The 23,810-nt window shown below is 39.9% G+C and overlaps 2 protein-coding genes across 2 annotated transcripts in view; one reads left to right on the top strand and one right to left on the bottom strand.

Annotated features, from left to right (window-relative positions):
* Positions 1-10,439, top strand: part of abhd17b (abhydrolase domain containing 17B, depalmitoylase) — a 65,537-nt gene extending 55,098 nt beyond the window's left edge. The window contains exons 2-3 of the mRNA XM_043716451.2: positions 2,322-2,501; positions 7,200-10,439. Coding sequence (XP_043572386.1) covers positions 2,322-2,501; positions 7,200-7,419 — 400 coding nt within the window. The 3' untranslated portion in view covers positions 7,420-10,439. The remainder of the gene's footprint in view (positions 1-2,321; positions 2,502-7,199) is intronic.
* Positions 1-23,810, bottom strand: part of LOC122563096 (TBC1 domain family member 15) — a 204,816-nt gene that overhangs the window by 29,999 nt on the left and 151,007 nt on the right. The window lies entirely within an intron of this gene.

Raw genomic sequence — 23,810 nt, 5'->3', positions numbered from 1 at the left:
TGATCTAAAAGTCAAGTCTATTTTAGGTTTAGTTATACTGTTCAACCTCCACCTTCTGTAGTAAAGAATTCACCACCGTCTGAGATAGAGGATTTCTCCTCAATTCTGTCCTAAACAGACATCTTTTTTAGAGATTTATACCCTCAGGTTTTAGACTGTATAGCAAGGGGAAAGGACCTTTCTGTACCTATCCTGTCATGTCCATTAAGACTCCATTCTGGCCCTGAAGAAAACTTACACAGGAAATGTTGACTTCTCCACCTCCTGATGCTGCCCGTCTACTTATTTATTAAACAGGTTTACATGTAGTACCTTATAAAATGCCTTTTGGAAATCATGATATATATGTTTACTGGTTCCCTTTTTATCTATCCTGTTTATCTCCTCCAGGAGCTATAATAAAATTTTCAGGGATGATTTCCCCTTCCTGAAGCCATGTTGATTCATCTTTGATTATATGAGTTTATAATTCTTCTGCTATTGCGCTTTTTTTATAATAGACTCTTGTATCTTCCCAACAACAGGTGTTAAGCTAACTGGCCTCTAGTTAAGTTTTTTTTTGTCTGTCTCCTTTTTGGAATAAGAAGTAATTTAATAATCCTCTGGGGCTTTTCCAGAATCCAAGGATTCTTGGCAGATGAGTACCAGTGCACTGACTATCTCTGTAACTATGTTCCTTAATGCCGTTTGTAGCTCATCAGGTCGAGGAGACATATTGGCCTTTAGCCCCAGTAGGTTGCTCAGTAATAGCTATTGTGTTTATTTCCTCTCCAGTTTAGCTACTTCATTATTTAGTATGCATGGAATGCTGTTATTAGCTTCTACAGTAAAGACTGACGTCAAGTATTTTGTTTAACTTTTCTGCCATTTCTTGACTTCTATTGTTTTTATCCCCAACTTTGTTCTGTAAGGGCTCATTGTTCACTGTTACCCCTCTCCTCCTTTTTATATACTTTGAAGCTCTTACTGTCCGTTTTTGTGTTACTTGCTAGTTTGCCATCATAGTTTATTTTCTCCATCTTTATTAATTTTATCTTTCCAAAATCTGGCATAGTGGGCTGAATGGCCATTTGCAGCTCCTTCAGTGTGGGTGAACTGGCTTTTGCCTTGCTTTAATTGAAACTTAAGTGCAAGGGATGTTGAGTTGCTTCTTATGGGACATTCTGATTAGCCTGACAGCTGAAGTGGGTGGTAATCCATTGCCATGGTGCTATTGATGGGCTTGCTGACACGCTGATGGAACTTCACACTCTGCCCCATATGATGCTAAAGAGTCAGGTAATCTAACAGGGCAAGTGATGCTCTATGTTGGGAAGCTACAAGGGTTTAAACTGGTTTGAATTTGAGAATTGCTCAGTCTCTTGGGGTCCTGCAGTTCAGCTGCCAATGAATTTCTGGGCTTCTATAAATGGGGCACCTCTCTGCGGGAGACAGTGCTTTTCAGATCTAGTATTACTTATATAAATTTCTAAGTGCTTTGTGTTTGGAAGCACTTCAGCATGGTGATTAGTTTCTGCATTATCCAATACCCTGCAGATTACATTTTCTTTTCAATTATACAGAAAAATTAGGCCATCTCAACTAATTTATTTTTGGAGCCTGTACTATAATGCTTTACTTAAAGAAAGGGGAACTTTAACAATAGTGCTTTTTATTGGCCGAAGATTATAGTTACTTAAATCTCACTGTGGTGAAATTAATCTTCCAACTTGTTACATGGCCTTTTTCCACAGAGAACTGAATTTGAATCCAGGCCATACTGATAAATGGCTTTCTGCATTACTTCAGGGATTCAAAGCAAACAGAGTTTGGCTGTGGAGAAGATCTATTGTAATGCAAAGAGAGCTCTTAGCTTGCATCTAACTCCAGCTATACTTAATAGTCAAATGTGAAAAGTGGAACAATGTTTCAATCAAAATAATGGTAACCTGCTGCTCTGACCTTGAATTGATTCCTCTCTCTTTCTGCCCTGCCACCATAATTTGTTTAAAAATCCCTCCATTCTATTGTGTGTTAATTGTGTGGAGTTAGAATCTGGAGATCGGTGATACAAAGGATATATAATGTTAGGCATGCAAGTGTTTTTATTTAAAAGTATTATAGCTCCCTAATCCGCACTGTGGCAACAGAAATTCATGTTGAATCGTTATAGTTTGATGTATTTGTGTGGAGAACACGAGGGGAGAAACAGTGGGCTGAAGACAAAGTTATTGAAATGTTTAATTTTTTTGTTCATTTGTGGGGTGTATGCATCATTGCACCACCCAACCCTATCAAAACAAAAACACCGTTTTAAAGTAGCTTTTTTCTCTGTTCACCAGGTATGGGATTCGTCCAGAGAATGTGATCCTGTACGGTCAGAGTATAGGCACAGTACCTACAGTGGATCTGGCTGCTCGATATGAATGTGCTGCAGTTGTGCTTCATTCTCCTTTGATGTCTGGTATGCGTGTTGCCTTTCCTGATACCAAGAAGACATACTGCTTCGATGCATTCCCCAAGTGAGTGGTTTTTCTCCAATGTTCACAGATCAATACAGACTGCTAGTGAGGTTAATGCTTAAAACCTTCCTTCAAATAGATTCCTCAGATTTTGTGTTAGAAAGCAGGGAGAGTGCGGATTCCTCCAGGGAATGGCCATGACCCAGCTACATAAGTGGGAATCATAAAGAGAGGGAGAACAATGATGGTAGGAGCCTTAAATGTGAGAGGTACAGTCAGGTATTCTGCAGCTGCAGATGTGATACCACTATGGGGTGCTGTCTCCCTTGGGCCAGGTTTAAGGATGTCACTGAATATCTTCAGGGTATTTTGATGGGGGTGAGCAAACAATCAGATTGTGGTTCACATTATGACCAATGACAAAGGTAGATGAGATCCTGCAATAAGAATTTGGTGAACTAGATAGCAGGTTAAAAAGCAGGACCTCAAGGGTTTAATTTCTGGGTTACTCCTAATGCCATGTGCCTACAACTAGAGGATTCTGTGACTATATTCAAAGTGTGATACAATGGAACACAGTAAGGTTAGATGGCATTTATTTTAATGTGAGACATTTTGCAGTAAGGCAGATGAGTTGAGGGTGTTGACTGACCCATGAGAACATGATATCATTGCTATCAAGAGACATGGTTGAGGGAGGGACAGGATTGGTAGCTTGATATGGAATCTTTAAGTCAGTTACAGGGTTGGGTGTAAAAGAGGAGCTGACATCACAATATTGGGCAAGGAGTCAATTATTGTAGTAAGGAGGGATAATATCTAGCTCCTTACCATATGATACCATATGATAGATAAACAAAAAGGGACATTCACTTTGCTGTGTGTGTATTATAGACCCAGAGTTAGTTAGAGATATAACACTTAAAATGATGAATCTCAGAAATGTGGAAATGAAATGGTAATAATTGTTGAGGATTTCAATTTCCCCAATGTTAACTGGAACAAAGTGTAAAAGCTTAGAAGGAGTGGAATTCTTAATGTGTCAGGAGAACTTTTTAAGCCAGCTCAGAGAAAGACTTAGAAGAGACGAGAGCAGTGCTGCACCTAATTTGAGGGAACAATGTCGGGCAAGTGGTAAATATGGAATTAAGGAAGCATCCCTGTGATAGTGACCATAATTCAGTAAGATTAAGGTAATTGTGGCTAAGAACAAAGGTCCTGAATTAGGTGAAGGCCAATTTTAATAATATAAGATGGGATCTGGCCAAAGTGAGCTGGGAGCAGCTACTTGCAGGGAAATCCACACCACAGCGGTGTGAGACATTCAAAATGGTAATTGTGGAAGTGCAGGGCCAAAACTGAAGGGTGGGATCAACAAGTCCAGAAAATGCTGTGTGTCAAGAAATGTACAGGATTGGGAATAAAAGATAAGGAATTAAAAGGAAATTTATTGTAGATACTGAAGGCTCAAACAGTGGATGTCCTAGAGAAGTACAGAAAGTACAATGGATTGTTACAAGAAATTAGGAGAGTAAAAAGAGGTTATAAGAAAAAAATTACACTGGCTAATGTTAAGTAAAATTGAAGCATTTTACTATGTTAAGGGAAAGAGTAGGTTTATTAGAGACCAAAGTGGCAAACTGTGTGTGGAGCTGGAATATATAGTTGAGGTTTAAAATAAACACTTTGCATCTGTGTTCACTATAGAGAATGATAATCCAGGTATAAAAATCAAAAAGGGTGATATACTTGAGTGATTTAACACGAGAGAGAATGAGTATTAGTGGTTTTAGCAGGTTTGGATAAATCCCCAAGCCCGGATGAGATGTATCTCAGGTTGCAGTGGGAGGCAACAGAGGTGACTGAAGGGGCTCCAATATTAATTTTCAGATCCTGTCTGGTTACAGGAGGAGTGCCAGAGGACTGGAGGACAGCTAATGTGCCATTATTCAAGAAGGTTGGTAGGGATAAACTATAGGCCAGCCTTAACATTTGTTGTCGAGAAACTGTTGGAAACAATTAAGGACAGAATTAATTTCCAGAGAGGTAAGAACTTTCATCATGGCTAGGTAAGGATGTGAAAATATCAATCAAATCTGATTGAATTTTTCAAGGCAAGTAGATATGCAGAGAATAGTGCTGCCGATGTAGAGTCCATGGAATTCATGGACAAGATGCTTTTGACAAGATCTTGTGTGGCGGATTGGCTAAGAAGCTAAGAACTTGTGGGATCCAAGGCAATTTGGTAAATTGGATCAAAAATTGGTTTTGTTGCAGGAAACAGAGGGTGATTGTTGAAGGCTGGAATTTGTGACTGGTCATGTGTATCCAGTAGCGTTTCAAAGGGTTCAGTACCTTGCTGTTTGTTGTGTACATAAATTATCTAGATATGAGTGTAGGAGGTATGATCAGTAAGTTCGCAGTTGAGATGGAAATTTGTGTGTTAAATAGCGAGGAAGGAAGTCTTAGACTACAGGATGATTATAAAGGGGCTGATCAGATGACTTGAACAATGGAAATGGAATGTAATCCTGAACATTAAGAGATGATGCATTTTGGAGGGATAACAAGGCAAAGGAATGATAGGACCCGAGGAAATACAGAAGATCAGAGGGACCTTGGTATGCGTGTCCACAAACCCTTGCAGCCAACAGGGCAGGTAGGTGGTTAAGCAAGCATATGAGATATGTGCCTTCATCAGTCAAGGATGTTAGGGTGGAGCTGTACACAATGATAATTAGGCTGCATCTTAAGTAGTGTGCAATTCTGATTACCACACTATTGAAGGATGTGATTGTACTAGAAGGGATGCAGATAGAGACTGACCAGATTGTTGCCTGAGCTGGAATTTAGATACGATGGGGGATCAGCTAGGCTGGGTTTGTTTTCCTCTGAGCAGAGAAGACTGAGCGGGGGAATCTGACTAGGGTGTACAAAATTCTGATGGGGTAGATGGGGGGCATATTTTCTCCTCTGGAGTCGGTAATCGGGGGCATAGTAAGAAGGTAAGGAGCAGGAATTTTGAGAAAAGCTAATAAGATGAACATTTTAAATGCGATTAAAGTACAAAACTTTGGGCTATGTGCAGGAAAATGAGGCTGGAATAGATGGATGTTTGATGATCCATGTGGGGGGAGGCAGTGGCCTAGTGGTATTATCATGTGACTGTAAATTCAGAAACCCAGGTAATGTTCTGGGGACCTGGGTTCGAATCCCACTGTGACAGGTGGTAGAATTTGAATTCAATAAAAATCCGGAATTAAGAGTTCTAACGATGGTGAACCCATTGCCGATTGTTAGGAAAAACCCATCTAGTTCACTAATGTCCTTTAGGGGAGGAAACTGCCATCCTTACTTAGTCTGGCCTACATGTGACTCCTGACCCACAGCAATGTGGTTGACTCTTAAATGCCCTCTGGTCTTGAAGCAGGACTTGTACCAAAAACCTTCTGATTCCAAGTTGAAAGCACTAGCCACTGATCTATGGCTCAATTGTATTATCCCGTTGGTGGAAATATCCACAAGTGTAATGATCAGTTTGCAGGTAACCTTGAGACTCTGTAACTCAGGATATCCTTCCTTCCTCACTGGATCGTTATCTCTCATTGTTGTTTTCCTGTGTTTTATTCCTGACGTTTTGGGAGATTAGGAATTTATTGCTAAAAGTCATTATGTCAAATTCAAATTGCTTCAAGTCTTGATTTTTTGCCTCCTTAGGCATGGTGTCCAGAATTCTGTGGGTGAGGTTCATATGTTTCATGTATAAATATTATATTTGCATGTGAAAGAGATGCAAAATGTAGTTTTAATGGCTGCATAGATCACACAAGATTTCACGTTTAAAGATATTTACTTTAGCAAACAGCATAAAAACATGAATTTGTAAACATCACTTTGCAGGCAAATCGTTTGTTCTTTGTTACAAAGCAGACGTTTTAACACAAGTGAGAAAATACCAGCTGCGGCTTTATTTTAGTGTCCTTTAGATTGACATTCAGTTCTCTTGTATTCAATCAAAATGATTCTTGGCTTCAAAGGATTTACTTCCAATGTGTGGAAGCATTTCACCCTAGAGCTGACATGTCTCAGTCTTCCTGGGCAACTTCTTCCTCTCACCTAAGATTGGTCAACTTGTCTGGCCTGTTTTGCCTCCCTGCAAATTGAGTTTTTTTCAATCCAAGCGTGAGCTTTAGTTTTCATTCCAATGGGAGAAAGTGAGTACTGCAGATTCCAATGCAGACTTTTAGCCTCTAAGTTCGGTCATACTGTCTTGATTTAGGCCACCTCAGACCCGGGCACATCAACTGTCTGAGTGTTTTCAGGTGCATCTTGGAGATCCATCTTTAAATAAATCACATGGGTATTGTATCAAGGTAGAGATGCTAATTAGCGATCGTTGAAAACCCAGCACTCTCCTCACTAGATGGACAGTTTAAAGTTAAAATATTTTCGCCTTTTTTTTGGGGGACTTTGGAGACTGTTTCCACTGTTAGCATTTCTCCAAGAGTAGTTTTGTTGCACCTTTCTTATCAATAAAACTCTCTAGTCTGTCTTTAGTCTCTTAGTAGTCAAACTACTCAGGCTAGCTGTCAGGCACCATGTCATGTGACTGTTCTTTTTGTCTTAAAGTGGGTGCTAAAGTAGAAATATCAAGAGTGTTGATATAAATTTTTGAGCTTGACTGACCTTTCTAATAAAGTAAACCCACTCACTACTTCACCATGGTATTCAATGAATCTAAATTTTAATTTCTTACAGCATTGACAAGATTTCGAAAATAGCCTCTCCAGTGCTGGTCATCCATGGGACTGAAGATGAAGTAATCGACTTCTCACATGGGTTGGCATTGTATGAGCAATGTCAAAGGCCGGTAGAACCACTGTGGGTAGAGGGAGCTGGTCACAATGATGTGGAACTTTATGGACAGTATCTTGAAAGACTGAAGCAGTTTGTTTCTCAAGAACTGACAAATTCTTAAATGAAAGTTTAATATGCAGGGGCTTTTTTTTTGTTTTGCTTTTTTAAGAAAAACTCATGATTGCTTTCCATTTCTCATTGTTAAATCATATATGCAACTGTAGTCTAACTAAGAAAAGCCTTAAAGGGCTTTGCAAAAATCAAGTACTGCCCTTAGGATTATAGAAGTTCGTAAGCATAAAAATAGTGATAATTGCCAGTATTTTTACAAAATATATATAAAACTGGAGCATGTAGTCAGTTTGTCAAATTGGGGTGACCCTAAAAGAAATACATTTCCCCATTCTTCTGTTCAGAAATTTCAAATTAATAATGTATAAAATAATTATGCACATTGTTGATTTGTGTATATTGCCAAATTGATTTGCATATCAATAAGGACGAGAATTAGATTGAATAGGCCTTCTGGAATGCATCTTAATAAATCAACTTCAATTTACATGTAAAGCAAAAAACTAATACTGGAAACCTGAATTTGAGAAACAAAATGCTGGAAGCTAATTTCAGCAGGTCTGGCAGAGTCTGTGGTGCAAGAAAAACCATTGATGTTTTTGATTGTAAATTTTTGTCAGAACCAGTTTTCAGCTTGGGATATAAAATCTTTAATTAAGGCATCCACATGTAAAATTAAATCCTTAAACAGGATTTTAGTAATATTTTTTAAAAATATACAATTGAAATAGTTTAAATCTGAAGAGGGATGTTAATAAAATCTACACAATTTTCTTATGATCTGAGCCTTTGCAGGAAGGTGGCCAGATATTAATGTTTGAAAGCCATCGTGCATGCTGTGGTTTTTCAATTCAATAAAATGACTTGAATTTCCAACAGGAGACATATGTAATGTAAATCTTATGCAATACAAGTCGTGAGACGTGTAGCTACTGAATTATTCAATAACACTCCAGTTCCGCACTTGACAGTGTAGTATGAAGTGGGAAGTATTCTGGGGAAAGGGGATGCTGGTGGACTTAGGGGCAGTATCTTGGCTTCAAAGTTGAAAGGACAAGAAGTATTCATCCATTACACAAGGCTGATATCACCTAGCAAATTTGATGCAATCAAATATTGCAAGCAGCTTTCCGGATAAAGCTGGTCTTAAAAATTTCAACGCACGAGGATTTATTTCAAGTGTTGAATTTACTGGGATGCTAAACTGAAAAATTGTACATACAATTTGTTTTGCACACAATTTTAACAAATTTGTGGCCGCTCAGGTTTTGATTTTGTTTTGCTGATCATGTGAATAAACTCTGGTTTCAGATTACACATAATGTACTATATGTAAATGCAAGGGAGATACTTGTTTAAACATAGTTAACATCTGTGACTTGAAGGATGTTTTCATTTTTCTGCAAAAACCTTTCATAATGAGGTGGTTTTATTTTCTCCCCATCTTTTTGAAGGTAGGATCAGGCAGACTGGAGAAGGATGCCAAATCATGTAGAATTGGACACTAATTAGAGGATGGTTTTAATGAAAAGTAACCAACACACTGTAATACAGCATTCTTTTCAGGTGTATTCCCCACATCCCCTTCCTCCCTTTAGTGTTGCATATGTTAAGCTTCCTGATAATTGTAGGGCCATGTGGAGTGAATACATTTAAATGGAGAATGCAAAGATTGATTTTTCTTTTCTTAAAACGAAGAACAGGCTTTAACACTATGTAACTCAAAGTAGCCTTACAGAATTGCAACTTTTTAAAATGTGAACGTGTAAATGCTTGTAATTCTTGTATTTGAATTTTTATGCTGATGTATAATCCCATATTTCTGTATATCATGACCAAGTGCTATTTAGCAGTCAGTTGTATGTTGCCTGTGGAATAATTGTACAAGTCCGATTTATACATTCAGTGTCAAATAAGGAGTGGCAAGCAGGCATTGCCAGCGTTGATGCAATGTGCTTTGTTCTAATAGTGCTATATTCTAAGCTTAGTACTTTAGGAGCCAACTGTTAAACTCTGCTGGGTGACCCATCTTTATAGACTATGAAACAAGAGTTGGTACCTTCCACAATCTTAAACTTAGCATCCATTGCTATTGTATCCATTGTATTCCTTGACCTATGCCAATTCCACTCATTGCTGGAAAATATAGTATTCAGTCTTTGAACTGTTCTGACAGTGTGTAGAATTCGGTATGTTTCTAGTTGCAAAGAATTAACACCATCTGCAGTTTTGTGGTGCACATTATATTCTCATTTACAGACCTTTTGAGTTAAATCTGACATTTGTTGATAACCCAGCTAAAATAAATCAATCTTGCTCATTTCCAGTAAGTGTTCTGGAAGAAAAGCTCCCATTTGAAAATCAATTCTGGCTGTACAAACCCAGGGCAAACTTATCTGCCCAAATGGCAGCCAAATGTTGCTGCCTGTACACACCTGGATCTCTGGTGCTGTTATTCAGCTACCCCAGTTTGTTAAATTGGAAGAAAATCTCATTTGAGCTCATCTTTGAGGTTGGAAAGACCAAATCCCAAATGTCCCACACTGTGTATCAATTACGACACTTATTCTGTCTTTCCAAGTGACTAGGTATATGTTGCTGCGTTGTACAGACATCACTAAGATATTATGAAACCATTTCATTTTCACTCATTTTGGACACTTCGAAAAGAGCAGTTACTGCTGGTGGCTTGTATGACCCAGACATCTGAGAAACGGCAGCAGAGGTAAATGGGATGTTATAAAACAGATGAGTTATTTAGTGAGCTGGATAGCTTAAACTGCTGGGATAGCAGCAGTTGTAGTTACCAGCCTAAAACAGATAGGTGCCATATATTGAACCACTTTAAAAATGTGTGAAACCTGTGTTTTATGTAACCATTGTTTAAATGTGAGTTAAATGCAGTGGCCAGTGGAAAATTAAGTTCTCTAGTCCTTTTTACTATACTGACTACTGAGCAAATCAGATTTCCTTGTACCTCTTTCTTTTGCTTTTTTTTCTGTTTTACCTGATGCGGGCAGATTGGTACTTTTATTATTAGAGTTGAATTAAACTTTGACTTAAAACACACGAGTGTTACTGTATATCTTTTCCCCTTGGTCTTAATGTTAACATCTGTTCAGATTACATCGTGTGGAGGGATGAGAGAAAGAAAATAAAGTCTAATTTCAACATCTTGCAGGAATTAAGTTCGAAATTCTGTTGTGCAAAATGACTGATGTTTGGCTTGGAAATTGATGCCAGGAAGGAAAAATGTTCCTGTTTAGGTTTGCCTGTGTTGGGAACTGGTTTGCTGAGCAATAATGATGTTCGGTGTGAATTATGTCTCAATCAAATGGGGTTCACTTCTGCCCCACACATCTAGACCATTGAAAAGGTTGACATTATTGCCACACTGCTCAATTACCACAACCAGCAAAGTTAAAAATCACACAACACCAGGTTATAGTACAACAGGCTTATTTGGAAGCACTAGCTTTTGGAGCACTGCTCCTTCATCAGGTGGTTATGCGGTATAAGATCATAAGACACAGAATTTATAGCAAAAGTTTACAGTGTGATGTAATTGAAATTATATATTGAAAGATCTGGATTGTTTGTTAAGTCTCTTATCTTTTAGAATGAACATGTTGGTTTCAGTTCTTTCATATGTAAATCGCAGAATGTTTTTTTAAAGTTACATTCTCAAGTGAACTTTAACAATTGGTTATAGTCCAACAGGTTTATTTGGAAGTACGAGTTCATCAGGTGGTGAAGGAGCAGCACTCTGAAAGCTAGTGCTTCCAAATAAACCTGTTGATCTATAACCTGGTGTTTTGTGATTTTTAACTTTGTATACCCCAGTCCAACACCGGCACCTCCACATCATCACAACGAGCAAGGTTTGAAGGCACAGCATCCCTTGGTTGGAAATGTGCGTGGCGAATATGATTGTTAAATTGAACATCTTCCTACTGCTCCTTCCTCCAGCTTCCCTGCTTGATATTTCCCACAATCGTGTACGCACAGTAAGATATTTTTCCCTGGAGGTATAGTGTGGCTGTGGGGAAGGTCGCAGAATCAACTAAAATGATTTCAAGGTTGGCAATATGTGGATAATTTGAAGTTTACATTTTATTGCTTTAAAAAAAAACACTCAGCCATAAAATGAATAATTATATTTTTACAAATAAACCTTGTTAAAAGTGGTAATACTTTATAATCCCCATTTGTGAAGACCGTCCTGTTATTAAATCCACCATCTGGCTATGATTATTTTCCATGCAATCTTTGCCACATGTGTTGATTATAAGTACAATTCTGTTCAACAGTTGATAGCATTCCAAAGAGCATACAGTACAGAAACAGCCTTCAGTTCAACTGGCTGTGTATTCTACATGAGCGTCTTCCAAATCCACTCCATCTCACCATATCAAAAAGGCCCTGCTAACCTATCTATCTTTGATTCGCTGTAGACAACATTACTACCATTCTGCATAGGTGGTGAATGGAATGACTATTGATGGAGATGGGTGGGATGCCAATCAAACAGGCTGACCTGTCCTGGGTTTTGTTGATCTTTTTGACTGTCACTGGGGCTGCATTTCTTCCGACAGTTGGAGAATGTTCCATCACACTTGTTCTTTGTAGATTACAGACAGGCATTGGGAAGTCAGGTGGTGATTGGTGTTCTTAAATCTGAATTCCCAGCTTTTGACCTGCTGTTGGAGCCACAGTACTTATAAAACTTGTCCAACCTAATTTCCGGTTGAAGGTACCCCCACCCCACCCCCCAAAAAAAGGTGATGGTGGAATATTTGAAGATGATAATGCCATGGAATATCAAAGGAAAATACCTAGATCCTGTTTTGGAGACATTCTGGCACTTGTGTGGTGTGAATGTTACTTGCCACTTGTCAGTAACATCTGAGTACTATCCAGGTCTTTTTTGGCATGGTTGCTTCATTAACTATATTCCCAATCCTAATCTTGTAATGGGCGGAAGTCATTAGTGAAGTGGCTAAAGATGTTTGGGCCCAGAGAACTATCTGACGAAGTTGGGCTTTTGTTTAATAGTGATAGCATCCCTATCTTTGATCCAGGAGGCTTGGGTTCAAATCCTATCTCCAGAAGTGTCATAACACGCTCGAGCAAGTTGTTTAGAAAATATGTACCCTGAGCAACTTATGCAGCTAAGTCTGGGTCTGTGATAATTGGTTTCCACCAACCGCAACTATCTTCCTTTTATGTTAGAACTGACCACAATCCTGGAGATTTGTCTATGAATCCAATTAACTTTATTAGGGCTCCTTTGTGCTATGCACAGTGAAATGCTGCTGTAGTGTTGATCTCTCACCTCGCTTGAGCCCTTTGACCATGTTTGGTCTAAGATTATAATACAGTTTAGCATCTGGTGGTCCATACAAAACCTAATGTAAAGATCAGTAAGCAGGTTATTGGCTGTTCTATGCTGTTTGATAAGTGTTAAAATCGTGTTCCACAATTTTACTGATGTATGAGAGTTAACTGCTGAGACAGTAATCAGCCAGATCAGATTTGTCCTTTTGTTTTTTTGCAGACAAAACATACTTGGTTGTTTTACCATGTTGTAGGGTAGCTATCAAGATTGGAGCTATAATGGAGTAGCATGGTCAATTCTGGAGCACAAGTTTTCAGTGCAAAGGGATTTTTTAAATTGTGGCTACAAACCTCTGCTTTATCCAATGCCTTCAGTAGTTTCTTGATATCGCGTGAAGTGAATGGAATTGATTGCAGACTAGCAAAGGTGGGAACTTCAGGAGGAGACAGATGGATCATCCCCGTCCAGTACTTATGAAACAAAGTTTGATAGAAAGCTACATTAGAGGACAAAACCATGGTGGCAAAGGTAGGTTTTAAGACATCGTAAGAGGTGAGCAAGGGTCCAGAAATTGATCCAAGTGTGTTGGGCCTTGACAGCTGGAGGTACAGCCTCCAATAATAGTGAGAGAAAATCATGGATATACAAGAGGTCAGATCTTAGAGGAGTGTGAAAATCAGTGGGTTCCCAGACTGGAGGGGATTACAAAGATGGAGAGGAGTGAGGTCATGGAGAGATATAAAATGTGGATGCAAACTTTAAAATTGCCTCAAAGCTGGAGCAGGATGGATCATTTTAATTGCAGTTTAAAGTGTACATATTTACCAGATAGAAATACAACTGTTCGGCATCAGTGTTATATAAGATTCCAATAATAAAATGTTAATGAGAATTTGCTGAAAAAGCTCTTTGAAGTTTAATCTCAGGAGAATGGAATCGCAAACCAATTAATTATTGAGGTTAATAGTGACTTAAGAATTTATTTCACATATTTGACCCAGATTGCCTCCGATTCTTTCTCTATCTTCAAATAAACCAGAATGTTCTGTGACTCTTGAAGTGTTGGAAACTCAACCCTTGTAATGTGTGCTTCCAGCTTGAGGAATTAATTCTTGGGAATCAAAGTTGGGATTTTACTGCTTGGAAGGACATTGTTATTAGGAATTAAATAAAATGGAATACCAAGACAGAGAGGAAGTTTCTTGACTCTGGGATGTGATGATGGAGGTGAATGGCACTGGGGGGAGGGGAACGGTGATGTTGCTTGAGAGCTGGTTTTTGAAGGTAACAGGAGTAGGTGGCCAGGAACATGAATGTAAAGATTCTGGTCCAGAGGACCTGGCAGCAGGGCCATAAGAAGTTTAATATCTTTCCCTCAGGGATGGTTAAAGTCAGTGAATGCATCCACTGACCTCTCGTGCTGTTCAATGCCATGTTTCTATCGCTCGATTAACAGCATTCTGTGGCAATCAGGATTCACATACAACAGTCCTTGACATTTTCCAGAAAGTGTATGGACACTCAGGTGTTTTTCCCCTGGCTATGCCACCCAGTCATTTCGTGACTGACTTATCTGGGAATTTGCAGATTGCTGCTTGACAATGCACCTTAGAGGGAACATTGACTCTGACTCTGATGCCAGATGTCACTTCAATTTGCCCTTATACACATTCCTATGAAACTGAACCCAGCTCCTGCTGCTTCACACTCAATCCAGCTCTGGCCGGCATAACACCCAGACAGTACAACACAATCACTGACTTCTCTCTGTTAAAAGTTAGATACGGTTGGTTCTACTATAACATGGTAGTTCCATTCTTATAAGAAAATCGTAATAGCAGCACCATTTAAGCTAATGGGGCTGGAATCACATTATAACCAGCACGTGCTTTAAAAGTTCACGCTTTAGAAATAGTGTTCCCAATGCATCAATCGTTGTTATAATGTATTAGCATAAGTGAAATGTGTGTTTTAGCAGAACGACTGTACTCTAGAGCACTGTAAAGCTTGTGGATGATAGGTACACCTGCGTTTCCTGAGCCCCAAAGACGAAATGGTTCTCTTTATGGACCTGACTCCTACCACAGTGTGGCATCTAACATTGTTGAGAATTGATGCCAGTGTATTCCTAGGTGAAAGTGAGGTAATTAATGCTATTCACCTTATCTGGTCTGGCTTACATGTGACTTCAGATTTCTTTTAAAAAATCTCTCACTTCACACTCATCTTGCTATTTGGCACAATGTACAACTAACTTTAGCACAACGGAGGGCAATTTCTTTCATTTAACTTTTAATTTATTGTTGTTGCTCCTGGCATGTCCTCCTGCACTCTGCATTGGCAGAGACTATGACATAGATCTTGCTCTCTTAACAGCGTCTGCTCAAGCTCCACATTCCTGTTCCAGTATTTGCATGGAGAAATAATTTACTAAACTGCCATCCTTGCAACGATGCATAAAATCCAGGAATTTACCACAATACTTCCCAAAATATTCTTCCGATTTTGCTGTCATGCGTGTGGATGAATCGCATTCCTGCAAAGGGTAGGGCTCTCTTCAATTAAAGCTTCATATTTGAATCCCTTGTGCAACTGCACTTTTTTAAAAAGCCCTTCTTAGGATGTTGCTGTTAGCTCTAATGCCCTTCTCAAATTGCCCTTGTACTGTGTGGCCTGTGAGAACATTTCAAAGTCAACCACTTTGCTGTGGGTCTGGAGTCATGTGTGGGCCAGATGAGGTATGGATAGCAATTTCCCTTTCTAAAGCACATTAGTTAACCAGCTGAGTATTTATGACAATCAATAGTGGTTACATGGTCATCATTAGACTACTTTTAAAATTCAATTTAATTCACCTTTATTGAATTCAGAATTCAAAATTCACTATTTGCTATAATTGGATTTGAACCCACAACGCTAGAGGATTAGTTGGAGTCACTGGAATATTAGTCCACTGATATTACCACTGTGTCATCCCTTAGTGATCCTAATACCTCTCAGTCAGAAGTTTCTGGGTTAAAGTTCAATTGCAGGACTGAAGTACAAAAGTCTGGTATGATACTTCGAGTGCAGCAGTTTTGGAGGTGCTGTCTTTTCATGCTGTGACCTTAAGAGGATAAGGATAATGATGGCCTTAATTTAAGTAGTATGAACGATTCCTGTCCTTTTGAAGAAGAGTAGGGAAGTTCTCGCAGCTCTCCTAACCCTGTTATTTATGCCTCAATCAACCTTACAAATACAAACAATCTGGTTATTATCACTTCCTTGTTTCCGGGAACATTTTGTGCCCAAATTAGCTCCTATATTTCTTACATTATCACTGTTTCAAAAAATATTTTACTGGCTCCATTGGGACAAAGGGTCATCAATGCAAGTCCTTCTTTTCTCTCTAATCTGCAATAAGAGACTGATAAATAGTAAAAGTGCACACATGCTACATATTAAATGGAATTAACCCATCTTCTTCCAACATCCTCAGCCTCAATCTCAGTAATAGAGACAGAAAAACACTGCAGATGCTGGAATCCAAGGTAGACAAGGAGGAGGCTGGAAGAACACAGCAAGCCAAGTAACATCAGGAGGTGGAGAGCTCAATGTTTCAGGTGTAAATCACCTGCAGCCCCGAAGAAGGGTTACACCCGAAATGTTGACTTCTCTACCTCCTGCTGCTGCCTGGATTGCTGTGTTCTCCCAGCCTCCTGCTTGTCCACCTTAAATCTCAGGAATGACTTCATGGCTCAATCTAAGAGTTGTTTCCATGCCGGGTCTCTGCTGAAGGCACACATGCCTAGGCCTTTCATTCAGAAGCAGAGGAGGAGTTGCTAAACATGACCCCTGCAGAGCAAATAGGAGTTCACCACTGGTCAGAACTTAGAGCTGGGGAATATGTTGGTGAATGCACAGCACAAACATTCTGGCAGATGTATAGAAAAGGTATCGAAAGAAAGTATGTTACTTTTGCAGTGTCTTATGCCTGCTAGGCGTCTGGTGTTTTACTTGTTCTTGTGTGTTGGAAGACATCTAATATCAGGATATGAATCATAGATCATTGAATTCCTACAGTGTGGAGACAGGCCATTTGGCCCAACAAGTTCACACTAGCTTTCCAAAGAGCATCCCACCCTTACTCACCCCCTACTCTCCATTTCCCATAGCTAATCCACCTAATCTACACATCCCTGGACACCATGGGCAATTTAACATGGCCAACTTACACATGGTTAACTTACACATCTTCAGACTGAGAGAAGACCAGTGCACCTGGAGGAAACCCATGAAGACCTGGGGAGAATGTGCAAACTCCACTGTCACAGTAGCCCAAAACAGGAAGTGAACCAAGGTTTCTGGCACTGTGAGGCAGCAGTGTTAGTCACTGGGCTGCCCCCCCAATGTTTACCAGATTGCAACATAGAAATATGAAGTTGCTATTAACAGCTTCTTTTACTAGAATTATCCATATTTCTCAAACACATTCCGGTTATCAACTGCCATCGTGTGTCTGAGATTTTGTTTTACCTAACTTATTACAGTACACCATTTTCTTCATGATAAAGTTTGAGAGCTTTCCCCCACTGCAGAGATTTATTTCCATATTTATTTTCACTTTTCAGCAGCGAATACACATTGGAGGTGGCACCAATCTCAGCTCTTGATTTGCAAGGGTTGGACCCCAACTTGGCTTGGGTTAGTGTCAGGAAAAAGGGGCGTTGGTCGAATGCTGCTTGTGTGATTGGAGGCCATGGTGTTCCACAAGTGTCAGTGTTGGGTCTTTTACTGTTTGTGATATTCAGAAATTATGTAGATGAGAACCTGGAGGAAATGTTAAGTAAGTTGGCAGATTGGCTGGGTGGTTAATTGTGAGGAGGAAGGTGTTAGATTCTAGGAGGACACACACATCGGTAGATGAGTGGCAGATGGAATTGAACCTGGATAAATGTGAGGTTGTACCCTTTGGAAGCAGTAACAAGACAAGGTAGTACTCGAATGACAGGACATGAGGAAGCTTGGAGGAAAAGAGGGAAGTTGGGTGCTTGAGCACAGATCTCTCAAGGTGGCTGGACATGTTAATAGGGTAGTTAAGGCATACGGAGTGCTTGCCTTAATCAGACATGGCATGGATCATAGGAGCAAGGAGGTATGTTGGAGATATACAGAACTTTGGCGAGGTCATAGCTGAAATACTGCATGTAGTTCTGGAAATCGCACTATAGGAAAGACAGGGTTGCACTGGAGGGGACTGAGAGGAGATTCACCAGGATGTTGCCTGAGATGGAGCAGGTTAGCTATGAAGAAAGGCTGGATAGTCTCGGATTTTTTTTTTTAAAGCAGAAAATGTTGAAGGGGAATCTGATTGAGGTGAGTGGATAGAAAGTGGCTATTCACTTGTTGAAGGTTCAAGAAAAAAGGAGAATAGGATGAAAGACATGAGGTTTACAGGGAATTTGAGGAATATCTTTTTCACCCAGAATGTGGTGGGATAGCTGAGGTGGGTAACTTCACAACTTTTTATAAGAACTTGGATGAGCACTTGAAGTGCCATAATATTCCCCAGTGGGGGAAAGCGGAACAAGTGAATTCTGCAATTCTTAATGGAGATACTAACCTATTTAGGTGGGCTGTGAATGATGCCTTGTGTGTTCTGGACTATAATAAATTAGTGGATTGTAAGCTGTTGTAGTAAAACCAGCTATTTCTACAAATGTGATTTATGAGATTGCTGATGTAACTGGGAAAATCATTAATTATCGAACAAACTAGTACGGCTGTTATTTTTCTATGTACCTCTTCTAAATACCAATGGACAAAGGTTAACACCATGTAATTATATTGCTGCAAGCAAGGGACAAACTTCAAGTGATATCAACAAGTTAGTACAAGTTTGTTTATGTGTGTTGTGCTTTCTTTTCTTTTTACATATGTTCAGGGTTTGAGAGGTTCCCAAAACTGTTCTCCGTTGGTATTTTATCTCCTCATGTTGCCATGATTACTTATTATCTCAATTATTGTTGGATCGTCAGCAGGATGGCAGATGGTGAACAGGATGAGCCATGGTCATTATCCATATCGCAGTTCCTATGTTTTTGTTTTCAATAACAGCAGCCCTCAATCTGTAACTAAGATTTAGTTACGATACTTTAAAAAAGTATCTGGGTAGGTACATGTTTAGGAAAGGTTTTAATGGATAAGGGCCAAGCACAGGGAAATGGGGTGAGTCTAGTTTGGGAGACATGGTCAGCATGGACGAGTTGGACTGAAGGGTCCGTTTTCATGCTGTAGGACTCCATGACTCTGGTTGTGCCTGATCTCTGCTCAAAGATTGCAACCAGGCTTGCCGGCTTTGGTTGAAAATATTCCCTGGAACTTCCATCTGGTGACCACTTGCCTCCAATCACTCCACTCAATCCTTTGTCTCCAAACTTTCTGGTGTTTTTTATGGAAACTAATAAGAGGTTATTGCCATCTGGAACACAGTCCCTGAAAAGGTTAATGAAAGCAGATTCAGTGAGAACTTTCAAAAGGGAACTCAGTAAGTAGTTGTTGGGGCTAACAAAAAAGCCATCGGGAAGGAACAGGAGGAAGTGCAAGTAAATTGGATCATTCTTTCAAAGAGATATCACAGGCTCAATGGACTGAACGACCCCCCCCCCCCCCCCCCCCCCCCCCGTGTTTTATCATTCCACAATTCTGTGAAAGTCTGCCAAGTAATTAGAGGGGAAAAGAGAGAACAAGAGAATACATCTTTTTCATGGTGCCTATTTGATTTTTCTCTTGGGTTTACTAACAGTAGTCATCTTGACATGCATCACTACTTCCTACAGACTCCAGAGCAATCCTGAACAGTTGCCAACCTTACTCCCCTACTGTCAGCCCCAGGAATTCCTCCACACACAGTTTGACAGATCCTAGGCTTGGCCCTTCCTGAGTGTTCTGGGAAAAAAAAGCCTTTTCCTCTATTTGCTCCAACTTTCAGCCTTGATCCCAACTAACCTCCAGTCCCCTAGCTCACTTGCACAGCCCTGCCCATCCTGACTGTGCCATCAACTGCTGGCCCTGCACCAAGATTGTCCATGAGGAATATCATTGGAACTTCATCAGTTTTCTTTTATGAAAAGGGCTTTACAAATTGGCAGCATTTATGACCTTATTCTTTAGAAAGACATTCAAAATTGTGATTATGATAAATGCAGTTGAATTGGAACTGTATTCAATTGAGATCTGTCTTCAACCAGCTGCATTATTAGTCCTGTGAAAAATTCAGTTCCATTTCAATCTTACCTTATCATTTTCCTTTGCTGTAGCCAATAGTTAACAAATCACATCTTCAGATCATAGAACAAAGAACAGTGCAGTACAGGAACAAGCCATTCGGTCCACTATGATGCCTTTATAAACTAAAAACCTTTTACCTCTATGTGGTCTATACCCATCTATTCTCTGTCTATTCATACATTTAAAAGGCATGTTGACAGAGACAATTAATCAGACAGTGAATAAAAATAATATTTGAGGATGTGAAATTTGCAACATAAGGCATTGTTGAGATGAGCAATATTAATGCATTTAAGGGGAAACTACATAGGCACAAGAGGGAAAAAAGAATATTCCTATAATAGCAGAGTCATTGAGTCTATAGTACAGAAACAGGCCCTTCAGCCCATCTTGTCTAAGCCAACCAACAAACACCAAAATATACCAATCCCATCTACCTGCACTTGGGCCATGGCCTACTCCACCCTGGCATTTTAAGACCTCGTCCAGATATTTCTTAAATGTTGGACTGACTGTGTGGAGTTTGCACATTCTCCCCGTGTCTGCGTGGGTTTCCTCCGGGTGCTCCGGTTTCCTCCCACAGTCCAAAGATGTGCAGGTCAGGTGAATTGGCCGTGCTAAATTGCCTGTAGTTTAGACTACATTAGATTAGATTAGATTACATTGTATTACATTACAGTGTGGAAACAGGCCCTTCGGCCCAACAAGTTCACACTGACCCGCCTAAGCGCAATCCACCCATACCCCTACATTTACCCCTTACCTAACACTACGGGCAATTTTGCATGGCCAATTCACCTTACCTGCACATCTTTGGACTGTGGGAGGAAACCGGAGCACCCGGAGGAAACCCACGCAGACACAGGGAGAAAGTGCAAACTCCACGCAGTCAGTCGCCTGAGGCGGGAATTGAACCCGGGTCTCTGGCGCTGTGAGGCAGTAGTGCTAACCACTGTGCCACCGTGCTGCCCACATTGTGTTAGGTAAGGGGTAAATGTAGGGGTATGGGTGGGTTGCGCTTCGGCGGGTCGGTGTGGACTTGTTGGGCCGAAGGGCCTGTTTCCACACTGTAAGTAATCTAATCTAATCTAATGTAATACATGCCTTCACCATCCTCTCAGGCAGTGTGTTCCTTATTTCTACCACCCTCTGGCAACATAACACCATAGCCAGAGAATTGTGTTATGACATTGTAACAAAGTTATTGGGCAACTGAAGTGAGATTGTGCCCCTGCGTGTGTGTGGTTATGATACAAACACATGATGAATACTGAAGGAAATGGTACACAGGATGAAACCTATCCACCACTCAATTACTTTGGATAAAGCAAGTGAACTATTGTCACATGTTGTAATGAGTTTCAATTGATGAATCTCCAAGGGAGTAAATTAATGAATCCCCAGAATTTCCATCCACCCACATATCCTACATCAGCAGGTTTTTGGTTCGAATGTACACAGTATTTTTTTCCCAAACTGATGGTTCTTCTTAAGGTCTGGACTCTTGTTTCCAAATCTGCCATTTTAAGATCAATTTTGTTTTCTCTCTCTCTGTCTCTCTCTGTCTCTCTCTCTCTCTCTTTTTCTCTGAATCGTCCTGTGGCTCTGTTGTTCTCTCCTTTTCTTTTGCCCCCTCTTCCTATTAATCAATCCTGGTGCTTTATCTGTCACTTCAGTTATCTCTCCCAACTAAATCCTCTTCCTCCCAACAATCTCAACCACATCCTCTTCCTCCATTTACCTCAAACAATGACAGCTTTCCTAACTTCTTTCACAAGATATTTTGTTAGCTCAAGAATGACAAAATTAAAAGAACTCAAAAAATCACTTGCTCTGTACATTTACTTTTAGCAACTTCAGGTTGTAATATTTTCACACTTTGTCACTTTTGATCATAGAAATCCATGATCTTAAGAACTTAATTCCCAGCTTCTTCAGATCTTAGCCACTCAGACTATATCCTTCCCATTTTCCACGACTTTCTCCTAATCACTTGGCCCCTTCTTTTTAGAAGTTCTTTTCTTCACCTTTTTCTTCCTGATGGACTTCCCAAATGCTGATCTCAGTTGGTATTTTTGTACCTATATTTGCACCATCAATCCCAATTCCAACTTGCACTTTAAATATATATATTTGATAAAATGATGGCATTCCCCTATAAATATGTGAGAAAATTTGTGTTGTGGCTATTTATCACTTGAGATTTTAGGGTGATTTTGATCAGTTCATAAAAATGTTCAAAGAAAATGAGACAAAAATACTTTCTCTCGATTGTCTTTCTGAACAGTGTCTTGGAGCTTGCTATTCAATTTCTGGAGACTGTGTCTGGCTTAATGTACAGCACCATATGTGAAAGAGTGTCTGTGAATCCCAGCACAGATTTCAAAGGCCTTGGAGTGGAATCACATTGGGATTCACAAGTTCATTCACAGTCTTCTGTGAGCAGTGGTAATAGTTAATTAGTGAGGAAAGGAATGACCAAATTGCACTTTAAATTCGCAACATTGTTAATGGTGTTGAGGTGATAGGCATTAACTGCAGCTTCACTTGTGTTATATAGGAGCAGATTGAAACAGTGGTTGTTGACTTAGGCAGTGCATGTCTGTAATGTGAATCTCTCTCAATGAAATCTCAAAGTTGTTACAATGAGACTCTAATTATTTCCTTCACTGCTTAGCTATTTAAAATAGAAAAACGTTACAACTAATTCTTAACTTACATGGTCTGCTGTATTCTTTATTTCTACTGTTTAAGAAGGATAGTAAAGACAAGCCAGGGAACTATAGACCAGTGAGCTTGACCTCAGTGGTGGGCAAGTTGTTGGAGGGAATCCTGAGAGACAGGATGTACATATATTTCGAAAGGCAAGGACTGATTAGGGCTAGTCAACATGGTTTTGTGCGTGGGAAATCATGTCTCACAAACTTGATTGAGTTTTTTGAAGAAGTAATAAAGAGGATTGATGAGGGCAGAGCAGTAGATGTGATCTATATGGACTTCAGGTAAAAACGGCGATTTTCCTGCTCCTCGGATGCTGCCTGAACTGCTGTGCTTTTCCAGCACCACTCTAATCCAGAATCTATATGGACTTCAGTAAGGTGTTCGACAAGGTTCCCCATGGGAGACTGATTAGCAAGGTTCGATCTCACAGAATACAGGGCAAACTAGTTATTTGGATACAGAACTGGCTCAAATGTAGAAGACAGAGGGATTGTTTTTCAGACTGGAGACCTGTGACCAGTGGAGTACCACAAGGATCTGTACTGGGTCCTCTACCTTTTGTCATTTACATAAATGATTTGGATGTGGGCATAAGAGGTACAGTTAGTAAGTTTGCAGATGACACCAAAATTGGAGGTGTAGTGGACAGCGAAGAGGGTTACCTCAGATTACAACAGGATCTGGACCAGATGGGCCAATGGGCTGAAGTGGCAGGTGGAATTTAATTCAGATAAATGTGAGGTGCTGCATTTTGGAAAAGCAAATCTTAGCAGGACTTATACACTTAATGGTAAGATCCTAGGGAGTGTTGCTGAACAAAGAGACCTTGGAGTGCAGATTCATAGCTCCTTGAAAGGGGAGTCACAGGTCGATAGGATAGTGAAGGCAGTGTTTGGTATGCTTTCTTTTATTGGTCAGAGTATTGAGTACAGGAGTTGGGAGGTGATGTTGCGGCTGTACAGGACATTGATTAGGTCACTGTTGGCATATTGCACTGCAATTCTGGTCTCCTTATTGGAAAGATGTTGTGAAACGTGAAAGGGTTCAGAAAAGATTTACAAGGATGTTGGCAGGGATGGAGCATTTGAGCTATAGGGGGAGACTGAACAGGC

This window comes from Chiloscyllium plagiosum, unplaced genomic scaffold (assembly GCF_037043375.1).
Source record: "Chiloscyllium plagiosum isolate Xiang-an unplaced genomic scaffold, Cpla_swu_hap1 HiC_scaffold_2, whole genome shotgun sequence".
In the NCBI taxonomy this organism is placed as follows: domain Eukaryota; kingdom Metazoa; phylum Chordata; class Chondrichthyes; order Orectolobiformes; family Hemiscylliidae; genus Chiloscyllium; species Chiloscyllium plagiosum.
Note: the sequence above shows the minus strand (reverse complement) of the source record. Positions and strands in the feature narration are given on the sequence as shown.